This window comes from Heteronotia binoei, chromosome 6, assembly GCF_032191835.1.
Source record: "Heteronotia binoei isolate CCM8104 ecotype False Entrance Well chromosome 6, APGP_CSIRO_Hbin_v1, whole genome shotgun sequence".
Taxonomy (NCBI): domain Eukaryota; kingdom Metazoa; phylum Chordata; class Lepidosauria; order Squamata; family Gekkonidae; genus Heteronotia; species Heteronotia binoei.
Window position 1 is genome coordinate 278,604 of NC_083228.1, and position 20,595 is coordinate 299,198.

Genomic DNA, 20,595 nt, shown 5'->3' on the forward strand with positions numbered 1-20,595 from the left:
CCAAAATCTGAGTCTTGTTTTGTCTGTTGGGGTTGAACCAGACTGCTTTGTGGTCAAAGGCATGAACTGTTCAACGCCCAATGGAGACATCCCATAGGTCCTTGTATGAAGTTCCTGAGTTGGAATTCATCTGCAGTCTTCAAGCTACGAGACTTAAGCTGTAGAGAAGCAGTGTGTAGCTGGCTTATTACAGCAAACCTCATCCCATCGTGGAACTTTTAGATATGTTGTTCCCCTTGCTTTGCCAGACTATCAACAATTGAAGGAGGCTTGTGGCTGCAACTCATGAAGGTCCCCCTGCTCCATTTTTGTTTGTTTTTTTCAAGCTGGAAACTTACCTTGCCCATTTTGAACCAGCTACCTTGGCTGCCATTCAGTTTCCAAGTTCAATTGAAGGTGCTGATCTTTAAAGCTCCTCAGAACCCACCTATTTGAAGGACCACCTGCCATTGTGTGCCACAGGCAGCCATCTGTTGGCTGTCCCACCTCTTAGAGTGACCCATCTGGCATTGACCAAAGCCCGGGCCTTTTCTGTCGTGGCTCCTCACCCCTTCCCCCAAGATCTTCCGGAGGCTCTGCAAACCCTGATGGATTTGCCAGGCATCTTTTAAGAAGCAGAAGAAAGGAAAGTTTTGTTGTTTTGAGTTTAACTAGAAATATTTTTAGCTGTTATAGGCTGACTTGAACCATGAGGAAAGGTGGGGTAATGCTGGATAAATAAATAAGTGGTCCTGTAATGTCATTCTCTGATTGCTCTCTCCTTGTTGTCAGTATGCTGTTTTCCCAAACCTGCTTCACTACAGTCCTTTAGGGAAGAGTGCATTATTATCTTGAGTGCATTATCAGACCACATGCCTGAGAGAGTACATAGGAATCCACATCAATGCCATTTTCCGAAGCTGCCATTTTCCACACTGTGCAATTTGGAGGGCTTTTTGAGAAAAGTGGTGATTGCTGTAGTGCAATTATAGTTCTATAATGCAATAAATGACCCATAACAAAAAAACCACCCAGTGGCAGGGTAGGGAGATAAGTGGTGCTTGATGACAGGAAGTGTGCAGTGCAGAAGGCACTTACTTGGAAGTTTCATTGCCCGTGTGAAGAAGGCCTCTGCATTTGTAGCAGCCGCAGGGGTGGGATTCTAGCAAGAGCTCCTTTTCTTATTAGGCTGCACACCCCTGACGTAGCCAATCCTCCAGGAGCTTACAAGGCTCTCTTTTGTAAGCTCTTGGAGGATTGGCTACATCAGGGGCATGTGGCCTAATGTGCAACGGAGCTCCTGCTAGAATTCCACCCCTGAGCAGCCGTGATTGCAGAACAGAGAATCCTCTCTGTGTGGGCACAGCTTCCAGGTCATTCATTCTTCGGCTTTGATCTTGCTATCAGCAATATATGATAACCTGCTTTGCCCTGCACAGCTGAGTCTTCTGGCTTCATCTTGCTGTGTCTTCTTTCTCCCCTCTGTCACGGCTGGGGCCGGGTCAGGCAAAGTCCAGAGGCAGTCCGAGGTCTGTAGCCAGTGAGCAGGAGGGTCCGAGGCGCCAAATCCGAATCACTGTAGAAGTATCGCAGGTCTGAGGTCCAGAAGCCGAGGTCAGGGAGTCCAGAAGTCCAAAGCCAAAGTCAGGGAGTCAGGAACCAAAGTCAAGCCGGAGTGGATGCTAGAATGTCAGGGAGATGACTAGTTGCTTCCACAAAGCTTCCTCCCAAAGCCCACAGCTATATAGCCCTCTGCTGGCTGTTGCCCGTTTGGGCTAATTGCTGGCTCAGGGAGGCAGCCAGGATCCTGTTACCACTCAAGCATCCTTGCTCTTAGAAGGGCCAGAATCCTCTCAGAACTCAGGGCTCAGGGAGCGTCTTGCTTGTGAGCGTGCCGCCCTCCTCCGATCCCTGAGGTCCTGCCGGAGGCGGTCACGCACACGAGCCACCCGAGAGGGCGAGGCAGGGGGGCTGGGATCTTCTCCAGCAGGAGGCAGGGGCACTGGTGCAGGTGGCAGGGGCACAGTTTCCTCATCAGACTCAACTTCCTCTGAAGGGTCCCCAGCACCCATGACACTATCCCCCCCCCCAGGGCCCCCCTCCGTCGAGGGACCTGGAAGGTCGGGGTGGTCGTTGTGGAACTGGTGCACCAAGTCCGGGGCATGAAGATTGTCCTCGGGCTCCCAAGACCGGTCTTCTGGGCCGTATCCCTCCCAGTCCACCAGGTACTGGAGGCCTCCACGATGGTACCGGGAGTCCAGGATCTGGCGCACCTCATATTCTTCCTCGTCATCCACCAACACTGGTGGTGGCGGCGGTGGGGAAGGAGTCCGAGCTGGGTCAGGGGGTGCAGCCGGAACAAGGAGGGAGCGATGAAACACGGGGTGAATGCGGAGGTGGGGTGGCAACTGGAGCCTGAAGGCGACGGGGTTTATTTGTTCAACGACGGGGTAGGGTCCAATGAACCGTGCATCCAGCTTGTGAGACCGACCAGGCCGGCGCAGGTAGCGAGTTGAGAGCCACACCTGATCCCCCGGCTGCACTGGAGGGCCTTCTTGTCTCTTTCGGTCCGCAGCCCGTTTATATGCCTCCTTGGCTTGCTGTAGCTGCTCTCGGAGCAAGTCTTGGCTGGCACGGAGTTCTTGCAGGTAGGCATCGACGGCGGGGACATTCGTGGGTGGTAGGATCGCTGGGAAGAACCGAGGGTGGTACCCGTAGGTTGCAGCAAACGGGGTCATTTGGGTGGATGAATGGACCGCGTTGTTGTATGCAAACTCCGCTAGGGGCAATAGAGTGGTCCAGTCATCCTGCTGGTAACAGGTGTAACAGCGGAGATATTGCTCTAGCGTGGCATTGGTGCGCTCTGTCTGGCCATCTGTCTGTGGGTGGTAGGCCGAGGACAGGTGCACTCGAGTACCCAGGCTGGAATGGAGGGCTTGCCAGAACCGAGAGGAGAACTGAGGGCCCCGATCGGAGATCAGATGGGCTGGGAGTCCATGCAGACGAAAGGTGTGTTGCAGGTAAAGCTGGGCCGTCTCCTGAGCTGTGGGGAGTTTCGGGCACGGAACAAAGTGGGCCATCTTGGTAAATAGGTCGACGACCACCCAGATACAAGTCTGACCCTTGGAGCGTGGAAGTTCCGTGATGAAGTCCATCGAGATGGTATCCCAGGGTCCTGAAGATGTGGGCAAGGGCTGCAGCAACCCTGAGGGTTTGGCTGGGATGTCTTTGGCCCGTCGGCAGACGTCACAGGAGCTGACATAGCGGGCAACATCAGCGCGAACTCGTGGCCACCAGAATTCCCTTGTCAGCAAGTGGGTGGTCTTATGCTGTCCAAAGTGCCCGGCGGGTAACGAGTCGTGGGTCAGGCGTAGCACTTCTGCCCGCAAGGGCCCGGGCGGCACATAGAGGCGTTCGCGGTGTAGCAAGAGGCCGCCTCGAGTCGTGAACTCCCCTGTTGGGTCATCTTGGAGAGCCTGGAGGTGTTGCTGGACCCAGGGATCATTGGCCTGGCTAGCCCGAATGTCCTCCACGAGTGCTGGTGAAGTGGAGGTGGCTGCAAATACTGAGGGCGGCAGGATTGGAGCAGCGGGCGCGGTCTCGGTTGAGGCAGGGGCGTATTCCGGTTTCCGGGAGAGCGCGTCTGCTTTCCGGTTCTGGGTATGGGGGATGTAGGAGATCCGGAAGTCGAAGCGAGAGAAGAATAGGGACCACCGGATCTGGCGCTGGTTGAGACGGCGGGTGGTCTGGAGGTGTTCCAAGTTCCGGTGATCGGTGAGCACTTGAACAGGGTGGCGAGCCCCTTCGAGGTAATGTCGCCAAACCTCAAACGCCGCCTTGATCGCGAGCAACTCCCTCTCCCAGATGGTATAGTTCCTCTCTGCAGCAGTGAGCTGCCGCGAGTAATAGGCGCAGGGCTGTAGTGGCTGGGACGGCTCCTCGCGCTGGGACAGCACTGCTCCCAGGGCCACGTTGGAGGCATCAGCTTCCACCGTAAAGGGAAGCTGGGGGTCGGGGTATCTCAGGAGTGGCCCGGTGGCAAAGCGAGTCTTCAGGGTGGAGAAGGCGTTATCGGCCTCTGGGGACCAGTGGAAGGGTTCTTTGGGGCGGAGTAGTTGAGTCAGGGGTGTGGTCAGGGATGCGTAGGCCGGGATGAATTGCCGATAGTAGTTGGCAAAACCGAGGAACCGCTGCAGGTCTTTGCGATTCTGAGGAGCCTGCCAGGTCAGGACCGCTTCTACTTTTTTCGGGTCCATGAGGATCCCCTGCGGTAACACGATGTGCCCAAGGAACTCGACGGAGCGCAGGTCGAAGTCGCACTTCTCCAGCTTGGCGTAGAGGCCATGGGCTCGTAGGCGCTGCAGGACCTGGCGGACGTGCTCGGCGTGCTGGGCAGGATTGCGGGAGTAAATTAGGATGTCATCCAGGTATATGATCGCGAAGCGGTCGAGCAGGTCCCGGAATATGTCATTCATGAACCTCTGGAAGACAGCGGGGGCATTGGTCAGTCCGAAGGGCATTACCAGGTGCTCGTACTGCCCGTATCGGGTCCCAAACGCGGTCTTCCATTCGTCTCCGGGCCGTATGCGCACCAAATTGTACGCTCCACGGAGGTCCAGCTTGGTGTAGATTTGGGCCCCCTTTAGGCGATCCAAGAGTTCAGGGATCAGTGGTAGAGGGTACCGGTCGCGGATGGTGATCTTGTTCAGGGCCCGGTAGTCATTGCACAGCCGGAGCTCCCCACTTTTCTTCTTCACGAAGAGCACTGGAGCAGATAGGGGAGAGGTTGAGGGTCGGATGAATCCGCGTTTCAGGTTCTTGTCCAGGAAGTCTCGCAGAGCTGCCAACTCCGGCTCCGACATTGGGTACAGACGCCCCACCGGGAGTGGTGCCCCAGGTACCAAATCAATGGCACAGTCGTAGGGCCGGTGAGGGGGAAGCTGATCAGCTCCTGTCTCTTCAAAGACATCAGCAAAGTCCACATACTTCTGAGGGAGCTGAGGACCACCACTCGGGATGCCAGCTGCTAGAGTGGTGGGAGGAGTCAGATGGGGGCATGGGTCTCGGAAGCGTAGTTCCTGCTGGGCCCAGTCCACGATGGGGTTGTGCAGCTTCAGCCAGGAAAGGCCTAGAATCAGCGGGAAGCGAGGCATGCGGGCGACATCAAACCGCAGCTGTTCTTGGTGCTGCTGGACGTGGAAGGTGATGGAACAGGTCTCCTGGGTGACGGGGCCAGAACGGAGGAGGCGCCCGTCAATAGCCTCCACCAGCGACGGAATCCCTTTTGTCTGCACAGGGATCTGGTGCTGCTTCACAAAGGCGGCATCTATAAAACAGTGGGCCGCTCCCGAGTCCAGCATGGCATACACGAACAGCCAGCGTTCGTCAGGCAGACGGAGTTTGACTGGTAGCAGGAATGGCCCTGGGGTATCAGCCCGCTGTTCGGAGGACCCAGCTAGTCGCCCCAGGCTGGGGGGTCCACTTACGCCTGGGGCTGCCCTTTTGGCGGCGGTGGCAGCGAAGGTCCAGGTATCCGATGCTTAGCAGGGCAGCCAGAGGCATAGTGGCCTGCCGTGCCGCAGTAGAGGCACAGATTCTGCGTGCGGCGTCTGGTCTTTTCCTCTGGGGTCAGGCGGGGTCGAGCAGCTCCAAGCTGCATAGGCTCGTCCTTGGTGCTGGTACTAGCTGGGGACGGGCGAGGAGCCAGGTAGCACGGCGCAGGGAGCTGGCGCCCTCTGGTCTTGGCTTGGCGGCGACTTTCCAGGCGGCCATCGATGCGGAGGCAGAGGGTGATAAGTTCTTGGAGCGTGGGTGGCTGCTCCACCCTGGCCAGTTCATCCAGGACCTCCTCTGCCAACCCCTCAGTAAACTGGTCCATCTGGGCAGCCTCATTCCACGCCAAGTCCTGGGTCAGGAGCTTGAATTCAGTGGCATATTGAGCCACCGAGGAGTTGCCTTGTTTCAGTGCCCTGATCTTCCGGTTAGCTGTGGCTGCTTGGACTGGGTTTGAGAAAGCAGCAGACAGGTGGGCCTCAAACCCCTGGTAATCAGTCAGTAGGGGAGAGGACGCGACCAGTAAGGGTGTGGCCCATTTGGCCGCCTGCCCCTTTAACAGACTGATGACGAAACACACCTTGGTTTTGTCATTGAGGAAGTCCCGTGCTCTCAGTTCAAAGTACAGCCGACACTGTGCTAGGAAGGCAGGAAATTCTTCCACGGCACCCCCAAATCTGTCAGGTGGGGGAACTGGGCACTTGGCTGGAGCACTGGCCGCAGGTTGTTGCTGCAAGTGCACTACTGCCTGTGTTAGCTGCTGTACCTGGGCTTGGAGCGCAGCCAGTAGTTCTGTGGTTTCACTTGCTTCAGCATCCATCCTGTGGAGTGGGTGTTTGTCGGTGGAAGCAATCTGTCACGGCTGGGGCCGGGTCAGGCAAAGTCCAGAGGCAGTCCGAGGTCTGTAGCCAGTGAGCAGGAGGGTCCGAGGCGCCAAATCCGAATCACTGTAGAAGTATCGCAGGTCTGAGGTCCAGAAGCCGAGGTCAGGGAGTCCAGAAGTCCAAAGCCAAAGTCAGGGAGTCAGGAACCAAAGTCAAGCCGGAGTGGATGCTAGAATGTCAGGGAGATGACTAGTTGCTTCCACAAAGCTTCCTCCCAAAGCCCACAGCTATATAGCCCTCTGCTGGCTGTTGCCCGTTTGGGCTAATTGCTGGCTCAGGGAGGCAGCCAGGATCCTGTTACCACTCAAGCATCCTTGCTCTTAGAAGGGCCAGAATCCTCTCAGAACTCAGGGCTCAGGGAGCGTCTTGCTTGTGAGCGTGCCGCCCTCCTCCGATCCCTGAGGTCCTGCCGGAGGCGGTCACGCACACGAGCCACCCGAGAGGGCGAGGCAGGGGGGCTGGGATCTTCTCCAGCAGGAGGCAGGGGCACTGGTGCAGGTGGCAGGGGCACAGTTTCCTCATCAGACTCAACTTCCTCTGAAGGGTCCCCAGCACCCATGACACCCTCCCCTATACAGATTCCAGCTCAGAAACTTCATGCCAGAATTTTGTAATTTCCCTATGTGTGTGTGCGTGCGCATGTGATCATTTGTTCTAATGGGTTTCAATTTGGTTGGATCAAGCCAAAAGGAACTTGCCTTTGCACATTAGTTACAAGAATGCTGCTGCTTGTAATGCCAAAGTTTTCTTTTTCAGATTTTTTTTTAAAAACTTGTGCCTTAAAATCAGATCTATATATCTTTTTAACAAAGATTTGTGCAAATAAAGCAATCTGCCGCACCCTTCTTCAGCATCTTTCCTATTTGTGTGTACTCGATTGTTCAACTGTTATCCAAGGTCTTCAGTTTGAACCTTTTAGAATTCCCTCAGGGAATGGGCCATGTCCAGGCCAACTTTTTTTTATTTCTCTGCATTAGGTAGCTTCCAGAACAAACGCCATTGAGGCGTTCCAGTTAACAGAACAGCCAACAGTAATAAGTATGTGTGTGCATTTATGTATAATTTCACTGTGGCTGCTTGTAGTTTTGGGGGCTCTGCTTTCTGGGGCTCTCCTTTGGCAGCCAGAAGAAAAGGAAACTGGGAATACATGAGATTGAATTTCAGAGATGGCCTTGGCTGGCCATTGTGAGATACACACACACACACCCCTGCCTTATACTGAATCAGACCATCAAGGTCAGTCTTTTCTACTCAGATTGACAGCAGCTCTCGAGGGCCTCAGAGGTCTTTCACATAACCAGCTGCCTAGTCCTTTTAATTGGAGATGCCACGGATTGAATTTGGGACCTTCTGCATACCAAGCCAGAGCTGGTTTGGTGTAGTGGTTAAGTGTATGGACTCTTATCTGGGAGAACCGGGTTTGATTCCCCACTCCTCCACTTGCACCTGCTGGAATGGCCTTGGGTCAGCCATAGCTCTGGCAGAGGTTGTCCTTGAAAGGGCAGCTGCTGTGAGAGCCCTCTCCAGCCCCACCCACCTCACAGGGTGACTGTTGTGGGGGAGGAAGGTAAAGGAGATTGTGAGCCGCTCTGAGACTCTTCGGAGTGGAGGGCGGGATATAAATCCAATATCTTCTTCTTCATCTTCTTCTCTACCACTGAACCATGGTCCCTCCGTGTGCTCTCCTTTCGACCTAAGCCAGATCCAGAGGTTTCAAGACGTTTCAGCCGGGCAAGGCAGCTTTTACTGGCAAGTGTACTGTGTGTCAAGTGCCGAGTATAAGTGGTAGGCACATACAGAGTTTTCCCATGCTTTGGCCTGGCTTTGAGTTCATACGAGGAATTCGGCTGGATCAGTTCAAAACGCCACCTTAGAATAACCTGTTTCTGCCTCTTTCCAACCAGTTGGGCCTTGTGTCTCCCCCCCCCCCCATCTTACTTTTCAGACAAAACAATTTCAAACCCGCTTACAGAAATCAACATCCCATGCAAAATGACAAATCAAAATGCAGTCCTTTCCTGAATAGCCCAGCCTGGCTAGCCTGATCTTATCAGCTCTCAGAAGTTAACCAGGGTCAACCCTGGCTAATACTTGGATGGGAGAACACCAAGGAATACCAGGGGCACGACACAGCTCTAAAGGTCTCTTGCCTTGAAAACCCCCATGGAATTGTCATAAATCAGCTGTGACTTTTACAACACCATATAAATACAAAACCTTTCTCAGTCAAGATAAATATTAGCTTCCTCCACTGATGACCTTGCCAGAAGCTGGGGGGGGGGGGACCCTGATCCAGGGTCAAAAGAGGGGTGAGAAAGATACAAGCATGGACAATGCCACTCTGGGCCTCCTACTCCTACTTTCAGGAAGCACCACATACGTGTTGCTTGCCGATTCAGTAGTTTAGACTCACTGTGGATGGTTACTTTAAACTCTATCCGAATGCTGCTATCTGCTCCTGTCATTCATTCCACCAATTCAGCCAGAGAGGGTTTTCCTGCTCATTTTCCTTGCTTGTATGTTCCTGCTGCTTTTTTTTTTTGGGGGGGGGGGGCTGTTCTGCACGTATCTTGCTTCCTCTAGTGGTTGGTTCAATATTGCCGCCTGTTATGTCCCACATAAAACCCTGCAATTTAAATATGCAGTAAGATATCCTGAACATAAAGCTATGTAATGTCAAGTTGACCAGTAGAGGGAGTTAAACGCATGCAGAACAGAACCTCCCCACCCCACCCCACCCCCTGAAGCAAGAGGGGCACACAAGCAAGAAAAATGAGAATGCAGGAAAGCCCAGTGCTAGCAATGCATCTTCTGAATGCAGATTCTCTTGTTGGGATGAGTTCATACAGACTAGAACTGCATCATAATCCAGTTTCAGAGAATACTTTCAGCAAAGATGGGGTCAAACATTTCAAACAGTGCTGCCGTGCAAATGGAAATCCATCCCCCCCCCCCCCCCCCCGCCCCATCACTGTTCTAGATTCTGCATAAATCCTGGCCTGTGACTTTGACTAGATAATTATATCCATGATTTAAGATGCTGAGAATCCCCTCTAACCAGCAATATGTGTGCTCCGGGAGTTTTGTCTAATAGCTGATGAATTTCTGGAATGCAGGTAAACTAATTGGTTCCCTTGAGGTTCCTGTATCATAAAGTAGGGGGGGAGGGAACTTTGAAAAACAGGTTCATTCAATAGACCTTTCTCTCATGTTTGTGTAGGAAACCTAATGAGAACCTACTCCAAAGAAAATAGTATGGAAGAGAGCCGTTAGGTAACATTTGAATCTGTTGATATAAACCAGTCAGAACTTGCCCATTATTCTTAAGGCCCTTTTCTTTTGAATTTCTCTGTTTTTGCTTTTATTGCAGCTGAGACACCTGTCTATTGACTAGGTAGATATTTTGGTTATGCATTCATAGTTCCAAGTATTGCCATGGAAGGCAAGTGCAAATGGCAATTTTCTTTATTGAGTGCCTTGCTAGCTGATGAGATGGCAACAGTCTATATGAGAACCCCTACCTCCCAAGGCCTGCAGGAGTCAAGATCACTAAATAGCACTTAGCAGCAGCTACCCCAAAACCTTTTTCTAGAAGACCGCCATTTTTGCAACTAGCTTTATTCTGTTCATCATTAGTGTTCAACAAATCTACTTGAACTGGCTGGAGTCTGAATGGTGAACATCCCTTTCCCTGCAGTGGCCCCATGCCAAATTGAGGTTGAACAAGCTGAAAAATTTACAACTGGAAAGAAAAATATGATCTTTGACTCTGTATGTGGGGGTTCAGTTGTCAAAAGATTCTGTGTTTATTTTTGAAGAGTCAAAGGCCAGCCAATTTCAAGCGTCAAAGCCCTCCGCCCCCCACTCCCAGCAGTTCTGCAGGGTCTCAGACAGATAAAGGTATTTCCTATCACCTCCTGCCTGATCCTTTTAGCTGGAGATGATGGGGATTGATCCTGGGACCTCCTGCATGCCAAGCAGTGGCTCTACCACTGACCCACAACCCCTCCTCTATTTTATCCTCACCCAGATCTTCTTCCAGGTAGCATGTGCAGTTTTTCACTCCTCCATTTCATCCTCAAATCAACTGCTAGGCTAGGTTGAGAATGTGACTGGTATGGTATGGTTTGGTTCAGTGGGGATTTGAACCGGATTATCCTGAGTCTCAGTCTGACACAATAGATCACACCAGCTCTCAATCAGATGTCAACAGAGCTTCTGATGATGCTAATAACATGAAACATTTTAAGAAGGTGCATATCTTTATACCTTTATAACTACCACCTGTGAGGGGTGGGACAAAAAATCAAGTTTCTTCTGAATTAATGTATTTTTAATTGTTAGTGAATTTTACTTACAGGAACTCGCTGTGAAATATTGTCCCTCCTAAGACTAAATAGCTATTGTCCCTCCTAAGACTAAATAAATTTTAGCTAAAAAGCTTATGAAATGGAGTGCAGCTGTATGAATTATTCAGATGAGTTTTGCATATTTAGCTGCTGTCCTTTCATTCCCCCATCTTCGTGATGTTCAGCTGGGATCTAGAGGAGACAGAAAGAGAAGATGATGATGGGTTCTCAAGAACACAATGTTGGTGGCTGGTCTTTGTTTATACACCACCTGTTTTCCCTACTGAGGATCCCAAACGGTTCAGTTTTCCTCTCCATTTTATCCTCACAAAGCCCCGGTGAGGTAAGGTTAGACTGAGAGTGCACGGCTGGCCCAAGGTTGCCCAGAAAAAAGGTGAGGGGAGACATGATAGAGGTTTATAAAATTATACATGGCATGGAGAGAGTGGACACCTTCTCCATTGAAGCTGAAACTTGGGAGATTGAGGGGAGACGAAGTATTTCTTTACTCAAAGCATAGCTGAATTGTGGAACTTGCTGACACAGGATGTGGTCATGGTCACCAGCTTAGAAGGCTTTAAAGAGGAGTGGACAAATTCATGGAATACGGGGCTATCAATGGCTGTGAGTCACAATGGATAGCTACTCCCTACAGTACTTGACTCTTTCAGTCATTTCCTAGAAAGCACAGGAGGGGATGATGCTATTGCAGCCTTCCTGCTGGTGGGTTTCCTAAAGGCCACTCCGTGAGACGATGCTGGAATGAGCATGGGCTTGATCCAGCAGGGCTCCTCTTACGTTTTTACAAATGCCTTGGCCTCTCTGCCCTGCTATTCTCCCTCCAGAGGAACTGGCTGACCACTGTGAGGCAGAAGGCTGGACTAGATGGACCCTCCCTGGTCTGATCTAGCAGGGCTCTTCTGATATTCTTATGAAGGCCTCGGCCTCCCTGCTCTGTCATTGACCCTCCAGAGGAACTGGTTGGCCACTGTGTGAGACAGGAGGCTGGACTAGATGGACCCTCCCTGGTCTGACCCTGCAGGGCTCTTCTGATGAGCTTATGCTAGAATCTGGGTCTCCGAGAGCCCAATGTGACAATCTAACCACTACACAAAAGTATGTAGAACAGATACTTCTGTTGAGGTATCAGAACAGGGATGGGCACAAACCACATGATTAGCCAAAATTTGTTACAAATTATGGCCAGATCAGGGCTCAGGAGGTGACATTTGGCACGTATGTGGTCCAGTGCTCCCCCTAAGCTGCAGAGTCTTGTGAGCAAACATTCTACTGAGTGAGCTACTAGCATTAAAGATGTGAGCTGCTGCATAAATCAGTGTGCTCTGGGGCCATCCTTCCTGAGCTAAGGCAAAAATGGGTGAGCTGGAGGCTAAAAATCTGTGAGCTAGCTCACGCTAACTCAGCTTAGAGGGAACACTGATGTGGTCTCAGAAGAAATCCCTGAACCGCTGAGTGTGGCTCAGGGTAGTTCGGAAAATGAAACCCACCCAGAAACTCTGGCATGAAAATGCTAGACAATGGTGCTGCTGCTGGTGGTGTTTTCCAACCCTGGGAACATCAATAGGGAGCCTCCACACAGAAGTTTATACCTGGAATAAAATGTCATTGGTTTTAAATCTGCCTTGGGATTGCAACATGTTCTCTCTCCTCCCCCTCAAGATGGGCAGCTGTTCTTAAGAAATGAGCAGTGAGGAAGGGAAACTCCTCCCCTGCAGCCACACATTTTGTTGGTCTTTCAGGTGCTCTTGGACTCTTGCTCTTTTCTACTACCCTTCTATGTTTAAGGAGGCCTTATTGTTTCTGGCTGCCAATCAAGTTGTGTCAGGAGTGTCTTCGTGCACAAGATTTTGCAGAAGCTGATTTGGCAGGCAGTTTAACACAAATTAAATATACTTGGTGATCATCTCATATTGATGGTCACTTTCAAATACAGTTAGGCTTCCCAACCCTCCTGCCCTGGCGGGCGACCCCCGAATTTTCAGCCTCCTCTCCCGCTCTTAAAAAATCTGGGGGCAGGGGGAGAGAGAACATACCTGCAGGCATCATGTTGTTTTACAGCTTGGGATCCGTTTTTAAGGCTGCACAGGAAACAGGAACGGCCCCTCCCTTTCTTTTCCTGTGCAGTCTTACTTTCTTTTTCACAGCCAGCAACTTCTGCTGGAAGAAGACCAAGTAAGGTAAGTGTTTGTGTGTGTGAGAGAGAGAGAGGGAGGGGGGATTCCCTGGTATGGAGGCCCTCCCCCCCTTTAGTAAGTGTGTGGGGGGAGGGAAATGTCTACTAGGCACTCTATTATTCTCTATGGAGAACGATTCCCATAGGGAATAATAGGGAATTGATCCATGGGTATTGGGGGCTCTGGGGGGGCTATTTTTTAAGGTAGAGGCACCAGATTTTTAGTATAGCAGCTAGTGCCTCTCCCCAAAATACCCCCCAAGTTTCAAAAATATTGGACCAGAGGGTCCAATTCTAAGAGCCCCAAAAGATGGTGCCCCTATCCTTAATTATTTCCTATGGAAGAAAGCCATTTAAAAAGGTTTGCTGTCCCTATAAATGTGATGGCCAGAACTCCCTTGGAGTTCAATTATGCTTGTCACATCCTTGTCCCTGGCTCCACCCCCAATGTCTCCTGGCTCCACCCCCAAAGTCTCCTGGCTCCACCCCCAAAGCCCCCAGATTTTTCTTTAATTGGACTTGGCAACCCTAAATACAGTACCGTATTTTTCGCACCATAAGATGCACTTCCCCCCCCCAAAAAAAAGTGTGGGGGGGAGTGTGTGTGTCTTATGGAGCGAAGGTACCGGTACCTACCTTCCGGGGGGGGGGGGGCGATCCGCTGCCTCCGCCTCTGATCCCAGCGCTTCCCCCACGCCTGCCTGCCTGGCTCCAGGTCTGACGCTTACAGCAAGTGCCAGGATCGCTCCCTCTGCCCTCTGATCCCAGTGCTTGCTGTAAGCATCAGAGCTGAAGCCAGGCAGGCAGGCACGGAGGAAGCACCCGCCCCGTCCGCAAACCCAGCACTTTGCGAGCGCTGGCTGTGGAGAGGGCAGCGTGCTTCCTCCGTGCCTTTTTGCCTGGCTTCAGCTCTGACGCTTACAGTAAGCGCCGGGATCAGAGGGCAGAGGGAGCGATCCCGGCGCTTGCTGTAAGCTTCAGAGCTGAAGCCAGGCAGAAAGGCACGGAGGAAGCACGCTGCCCCCTCCACAGCCAGCGCTCGCAAAACACTGGGTTTGCGGAGGGGGCGGGTGCTTCCTCCGTGCCTGCCTGCCTGGCTTCAGCTCTGATGCTTACAGCAAGCGCCAGGATCAGAGGGCAGAGGGAGCGATCCCAGCGCTTGCTGTAAGCGTCAGAGCTGAAGCCAGGCAAAAAGGCACGGAGGAAGCACGCTGCCCCCTCCACAGCCGGCGATCGCAAAACGCTGGGTTTGTGGAGGGGGTGGGTGCTTCCTCCGTGCCTGCCTGCCTGGCTTCAGCTCTGATGCTTACAGCAAGCGCCGGGATCGGAGGGCAGAGGGAGCGATCCTGGTGCTTGCTGTAAGCGTCAGAGCTGGAGCCAGGCAGGCAGGCACGGAGGAAGCGCCGGGATTGGAGGCAGCGGATCGCCCCCCAGGAGGAAGGTGCGCCCTATCGTCCAGAGCGCCTTATGGTGCGAAAAATACGGGTAAGTATAACCACTGAACACGTTGGGGGCAAAATTTGCCGCATCCCTACACATGACACATAGAATACCTTCAAAGATATCCATTGGTGGTGTTCCAGGAGCCAGAGGGACATTCCATGCTGTATCACTTATGGCACTGAGTAAGAGCTTGACTTCTGATTCCAGGTGGTCAACTGTTTTTTCTACCTTCTGGTGGAGAGAAGAGAAGAAAAATTGGGAGGAGCATCCCTTGAACATCCATGAGCATCTTTCTGAATTATTGGAATACACTAGAAGCCGTGCACCACTTGAGGCCAAGTTATGCTAGCCAATGGCTAGCTCCGCATGACTTCAAGGTGTGTGGCCTTGTACCTGAAGTGGTCATGATCCCCTGCATGGGAGATCTGGCAGACAAGTTCTCACTGTGGTGATATGCTGGGATTTGTACTGGACACTTCAGGTTGCAGGTTTGCATGGTCGGCCAAACCAAAACAAGTCTGCAGGCAGAAAAGCGGCCATTTCGGGGAGAGTGGTTAGAGCAGGGATTCCCAGCTCCTCTATACCTGCAGGCACCTTTGGAATTCTGACACAGTGTGGTGGGCAAAATGGCTGCTCCAGGAGGCTGAGCCAGCCACAAAATGGGTTGCTGCAGCTGATCTTCAGTCAAACAGGGAAGATTCTTGTGCTGTGGTGACAGCTACTGCCAAAGCAATGTTGTTGTTCTTTTTAAAAAATACTGGCACTGCCCATCAGAACCCGTGCTGGGCAAAAGATCCACCTTGACCTGCTCACTTTCTACAAACAGTTGGTGGGGTGCCAGGGAAGAATTTGGCAGGCACCAGGGCATTTACAGCCACTGTGTTGGGTTTTTTTTCCTTTTTACACACAGGCAGGAAAAAGCACATTAAGCTGTGCCAAAAGTGGCAGGCAACAATTCCTGCCTGAATGGATGAAATAAGGGGCCATGAAAAATATGTCCTTGGGCCAACCTGAGTCTGAAGCAAAGCAGGCTTGTCCATGGGAGTGTTCTACCCCGTGCTTTGTACCATCGCATAGCATTGCTGGCTGCAGGTTAATAAATGCCTGAAGACTTCGGAGTGGAGCTGGGCATGAAGAGTAGAGGGACCTCAGCAGGGTCTCCTGCCACACCATCCAAAGCAGCCATTTTCTCCAGGGGGACTGATCTTTGTGGTCTGGAGACCAGTTGTAATTTCTGGGAAGTCTCCAGGCCCCACTTGGTGCACAGAAGGATGAGGAAAAAGTGATGCCTGGAGAAGACGTCTGTGGCCTTTGGGAGCAAAGCAAGAACACTTCCATAAAGTGCAGGTGCCTTGATCTGGATATCCCAGGCTAGCTTGAGCTTATTAGATCTCAGAAGCTAAGCAGAGTTAGTACTCTGCTGGGAGACATCCAAGAAGTCCAGGGTTGCTATGCAAAGGCAGGCATTGGAAGACCCCCACAGGTTTGCCATACGTTGACTTGATAGAACTTAGTGTGTGTGCGTATAACACACACAGAGTATAGGAGTTGGGCTGTCTGATGCTGTGCTGGTGGAGGAGAATAATAAAAATTGATCACTGATTGCTTGACTGGCAATAGGGTTGCCAATCCCCAGGTGGGGGCAGGGGATCCCCTGGTTTGGAGGCCCTCCCCCCGCTTCAGGGTCGTCAGAAAGCGGGGGGAGGGGAGGGAAATGTCTGCTGGGAACTCTATTATTCCCTAGGGAGATTTATTCCCATAGAAAATCATGGAGAATTGATCTGCAGGTATCTGGGGCTCTGAGGGGGCTGTTTTTTGAGGTAGAGGCACCAAATTTTCAGTATAGCATCTAATGCCTCTCCCCAAAATATCCCCCAAGTTTCAAAACGATTGGACCAGGGGGTCCAATTCTATGAGCCCCAAAAGACAGTGCCCCTATTTTTCATTATTTCCTATGGAAGGAAGGCATTGAAAAGGTCCCTTTAAATGTGATGGCCAGGCATTGAAAAGGTCCCTTTAAATGTGATGGCCAGAACTCCCTTTGGAGTTCAATTATGCTTGTCACAGCCTTGATCTTGGCTCCACCCCAATGTCTCCTGGCTCCACCCCCAAAGTCCCCAGATATTTCTTAAATTGGACTTGGCAACCCTAACTAGCAATGTCCTGCATGGCTTGTGTTCAAATGCACATAAAACAAAGTGTGGCAACATAACATGAGAGAAGCCATTTTGGATCAGGCCAATGGTCCATCCAGTCCAATTCTGTGTCACACAGTGGCCAAAACTCAGGTGCCATCAGGAGGCCCACCAGCAGGGCCAGAACTCCAGAAGCCCTCCCACTGTGGCCCCTGCCCCCAGCACCAAGAATACAGAACATCCCTGCCCCAGACAGAGAGTTCCATCTATACCAGAGTGGCCAAGTTGTAGCTCTTTCACGCATATTATGTGGCTTGGCCCCATTGGCCAGCTTGGAGAAGGCATTTCTTGCTTTAAAAATCTCTTCTCCTTTTCTTGATCATCCTGGAAGGAATGTTGCATTTTTAAAAGGTTAAGTGTAATAAAGGGGAGTCACTTTCCAAGCCTTTTTGCAATATTTTTGCACACCTTATCATGAGAACTTCAAAATGTAAATAACCAGAATATCTTTTAGGGGCACAGTTGCAGCGGTCTGAATCTCCTGACTGGAGGACCCATGTTTTGTGCAACCAACGTATGCAAAGCGACTCCGCATGCCTGGAGATTGTCTTTATGAACTACATCACTCAAAGTGTGTCTGGGTGGATTGCCTCTGTTTGTTTTAGCCTGGGAGCTATTCTCTGACATCTCCTCTCTCATGTTTTGTCTTCCCACACTTCTCACATGGCCTTCCATGGAGACCCATGTCTTTGGTTCTCTGCTGTAGAGACAATGCCCTCATACTCCCACACACACGATACTGGACAAACTGGCCATTTGTGACAGGGAAAGGACTCTCCGTTGTCTCCTTTTGACTGCAACTTGAATGTGAATTGGATCTAGCTGAATAAATGTCAGCTTACCTATTCTGCAATATACTTCTTGGTGGATGAATTTAACTATTCTCAGTATCACACTTCTATATTAACCAAATATCCCAATAGTGATAACAGAAGCCAAATCCTGTCCCAGTAAGTAAGGCGAGCCAAGAGAAGCTGTGCTCTGCTCTGAGCCTGCCTGGTGTGTACAGGTTGGATCCTTACCTCTTGGATGTTATCTAAACGGCTGTGAATTGTATTGTGGTTGTCACACCAGTCATTTCGTTCTGGGTTGTCTTGGGGGTCGAGGTGTAGTGGATCAGCAGCAACTGCAGGAAAACATTTACAGGTTTCCCAAAGGTGTCTTCTGTGTTTTGTAATCTAAACTGGGTTGCCTTGGGGGTTCTACAGCCTGCCAGATGCTTTGCTGTTCAGGAATATCCCCCTGTGGTACTTGCATGTTTTCCCTCCATCAGCCAAACAGCAGGTTTGAAGGCTTCAGGTCAGAAAAAAGGGCATGAGGAATAGGCTTAGGCCCAGTGTAGCCAACTCCGGGCAGGAGAATTCCTAGAGATTTGGGAGTGCAGTCTGGAGGGCAGGGTTTGGGGAAGAGAGGGACTTTTAAGAAGGAGTTTAAGGCCCTAGAGTCCACTTTCTAAAGCAGCCAATTTCTCCAGGGGGATTGATCTCTATCATTTGGAGAGCAGTAGTAATTCCAAGAGTTATCCAGGCCCCACCTTGAGGCTGGCAACCCTGCTCAGGCTCTCCTCCTCCAGTCCTATGGGCCCGAATGGAATGTCCGTCTCTGCTCTTGCTTCTTTGTTTACTTCACTGATACACCGCCATTCTCCCAAATAGGGACCTCTTCACAACTCCTTAAACAGAATTCTTATCCTCTTCCCCCTGAAGCTTCCCAGAACTGACATGCAGGATTGGCTTCCCTTAATTATATGTGGGGAGCATAAGCCACAGCGGTGAGATGCCAGAGGTGGCAGTAGTTGCTCCATGCCTTGCAGGGTTGCCAGTCTCCAGAGGAGACCTGGAGATCTTCTGGAATTACAGCTGATCTCCAGACAACAGAGGTCAGTTGCCCTGGAGAAAGTGGCTGCTTTGGAGGGTGGATGGTACAGCATACTTTATGGAGGTCTCTCCCCTTCCCCTAACCCTCCCCTCCCCAGGCTCCATCTCCAAATGACTAGAAATGTCTCAACCTAGAGCTGGCAGCTCCTATTTTAGCCCTTTGGATTCGTTTCCCCACGTGTTCCTTCATGCAATATGCCCAAGAGCCACTAGATGGCACTGCTCTAACTGCTATACCAGCTTGCCAAATCTGTCCTTTTCTTCAGCCTTTTCAGAATAATCTGGCAAATATCTGGGAGGAGGGGCAATTTAGCAAAAGGCATTAATAATGGTGGCGGCAGCAGCAGAAATGTGCAAAACCAATATAGGCTTGGCCCTCATTGTAGATATATCTCCAAGATCATTAGCAAAATTTAACATGTCAAAAACACAGACTTGGTCCTCCTCCTCAGTGCTCTTCAGCAGCCAGCCAGTCCACGCTGCCCAGCAGCCTACAGAGACCGCAGGAACTGCGTCCTGCCAGGCCAACGTCGCAAGGAGGCACAGGGCTCACCATGCTTTTAGGGGCCCACAGAAACATTTTCATTTCTTTTAAGATCAGGGGGAAAAATGAAATTGTGGGGTCAAGGAAAACCTTTGAATGTTTTCTCACATCAGAAAAAATTGAAATGTTTAGGGCTACAAAAACTTTAGATTTTTCCTGAAACAGAAATAAAAATGCTGAAGCATTTAAAGTTATATACAATGTATATATATAAGCCCTGGCCTGGATTGCCTGGAGAGCCCAAGCAAGCTGGGCTCTGGCAAGGACGCCTCCTTGGAAGACCAGCAGTCAGGAGGGCAGGGGCAGGCTTTATTCAGCCACCTCCCTGGATATCCTCCAGGCTCCCTCCCGGTAGGGATCACACACATAAAAATACATTTTTAAAATATTTATATTATTATGGTGAGCAGGGCCCACAAAGGCAAAAGTGCCAAGGGCCCATGCAGGTATAATGCTGACCTGCATCCTACAGTTCTAATCAAACTGTCATCAGAATGGCTGGCATTTTAGGGTTGCCAGCCTCCAGGTAGAGCCTGGCGATTTCCCAGAATTGCCACTGAATTGCAAACTACAGAGAGCAGTTCCCCTGGAGAAAACAGCAACTGCTTCAGTGAGGTCCCTCTCCTTCCCTAAAGCTCACCCTCCCCAAGCTCCACCCCAAATCTCCAGGAATTTCCCAACCCAGAGTCGGCAACCCTAATTGCTGTATAAGGTTGCCAGCTTTTATAAATGGCCCTGGTCCTTTGACTCGCTCAGTCAGCAAATGGACTCAGACCACAGCTATGAAGTGAAGTCTTTCCTGATGTGGAGAAGATGTAGAAAAGCTTCAGGTATTAGTAGCTGCAAATGAGGCATGTCATGGGGGCTACTAAAAATGCAGTAATTCTAAATATTACTTTAAGCTGGACTTCTGAGCAAACAGCCTTTTCTTTCTAAAAAGAATCCACGCAACAAAATTCTGTTTTTACTTTTTAGACTGGGCCTTTCTCCTCCACAGAGACCCAAAGCAGCTCACATTGTTTTCCTCTCTCTTTTTATCCTCACATCCCTGTGAGGTCGGTGAGGCTGAGAGGGCCCACACTGGTCCTCAAATGACAAACGCCACTGACTGCTTTGAGCCTGCCAAGTGGAAACAAGAAGTGTACTAACTATGCATCTCAGATGCCAAGAGGGCTGCCAGTTAGTATGGCACATGCTAATCCTCTCACCATTGGCTGAGCTTCTCTGATGTCACTGTGTTCAGTCAACAGTTTAATGGCTGAAGAGCAGGATGGTCAGCTCGTGAGGCTGTTGTGAATGAGGTGGGCAGAAATGCTTCAAGGAAGAGATTGCCATCTTGGCTAGAAGTAATGCTGAGATCAAGAGAGATGGGCAGGGCTGGGTTTTGTACATTGATGTAATAATTCATGTTTGCCCATTCACAGGAAGAGTGAGATAGAAATTGAATCAAATAAATAAAATTAAAATAATGGAACAAGTCTCCATTCACAGGTTCCTTGTTCATTTTGCTCTGGAAGAGAGCCAGTATGGTATAGTGGATAGAGTGGTAGGCTAGGACCCTGACTTGGGTTCAGATC

General features: G+C 50.8%; 1 protein-coding gene across 1 annotated transcript in view; it reads right to left on the reverse strand.

The window, feature by feature from the left end:
- Nucleotides 1-10,727: 10,727 nt before the first annotated feature.
- The window catches only part of PLAC9 (placenta associated 9), a 32,570-nt gene continuing 22,702 nt past the window's right edge, over nt 10,728-20,595 (reverse strand). The window contains exons 2-4 of the mRNA XM_060240763.1: nt 17,620-17,723; nt 14,513-14,633; nt 10,728-10,957 (exon numbers count right to left, since the gene is read on the reverse strand). Of these exons, the coding sequence (XP_060096746.1) occupies nt 10,947-10,957; nt 14,513-14,633; nt 17,620-17,723 (236 nt within the window). The 3' untranslated portion in view covers nt 10,728-10,946. The remainder of the gene's footprint in view (nt 10,958-14,512; nt 14,634-17,619; nt 17,724-20,595) is intronic.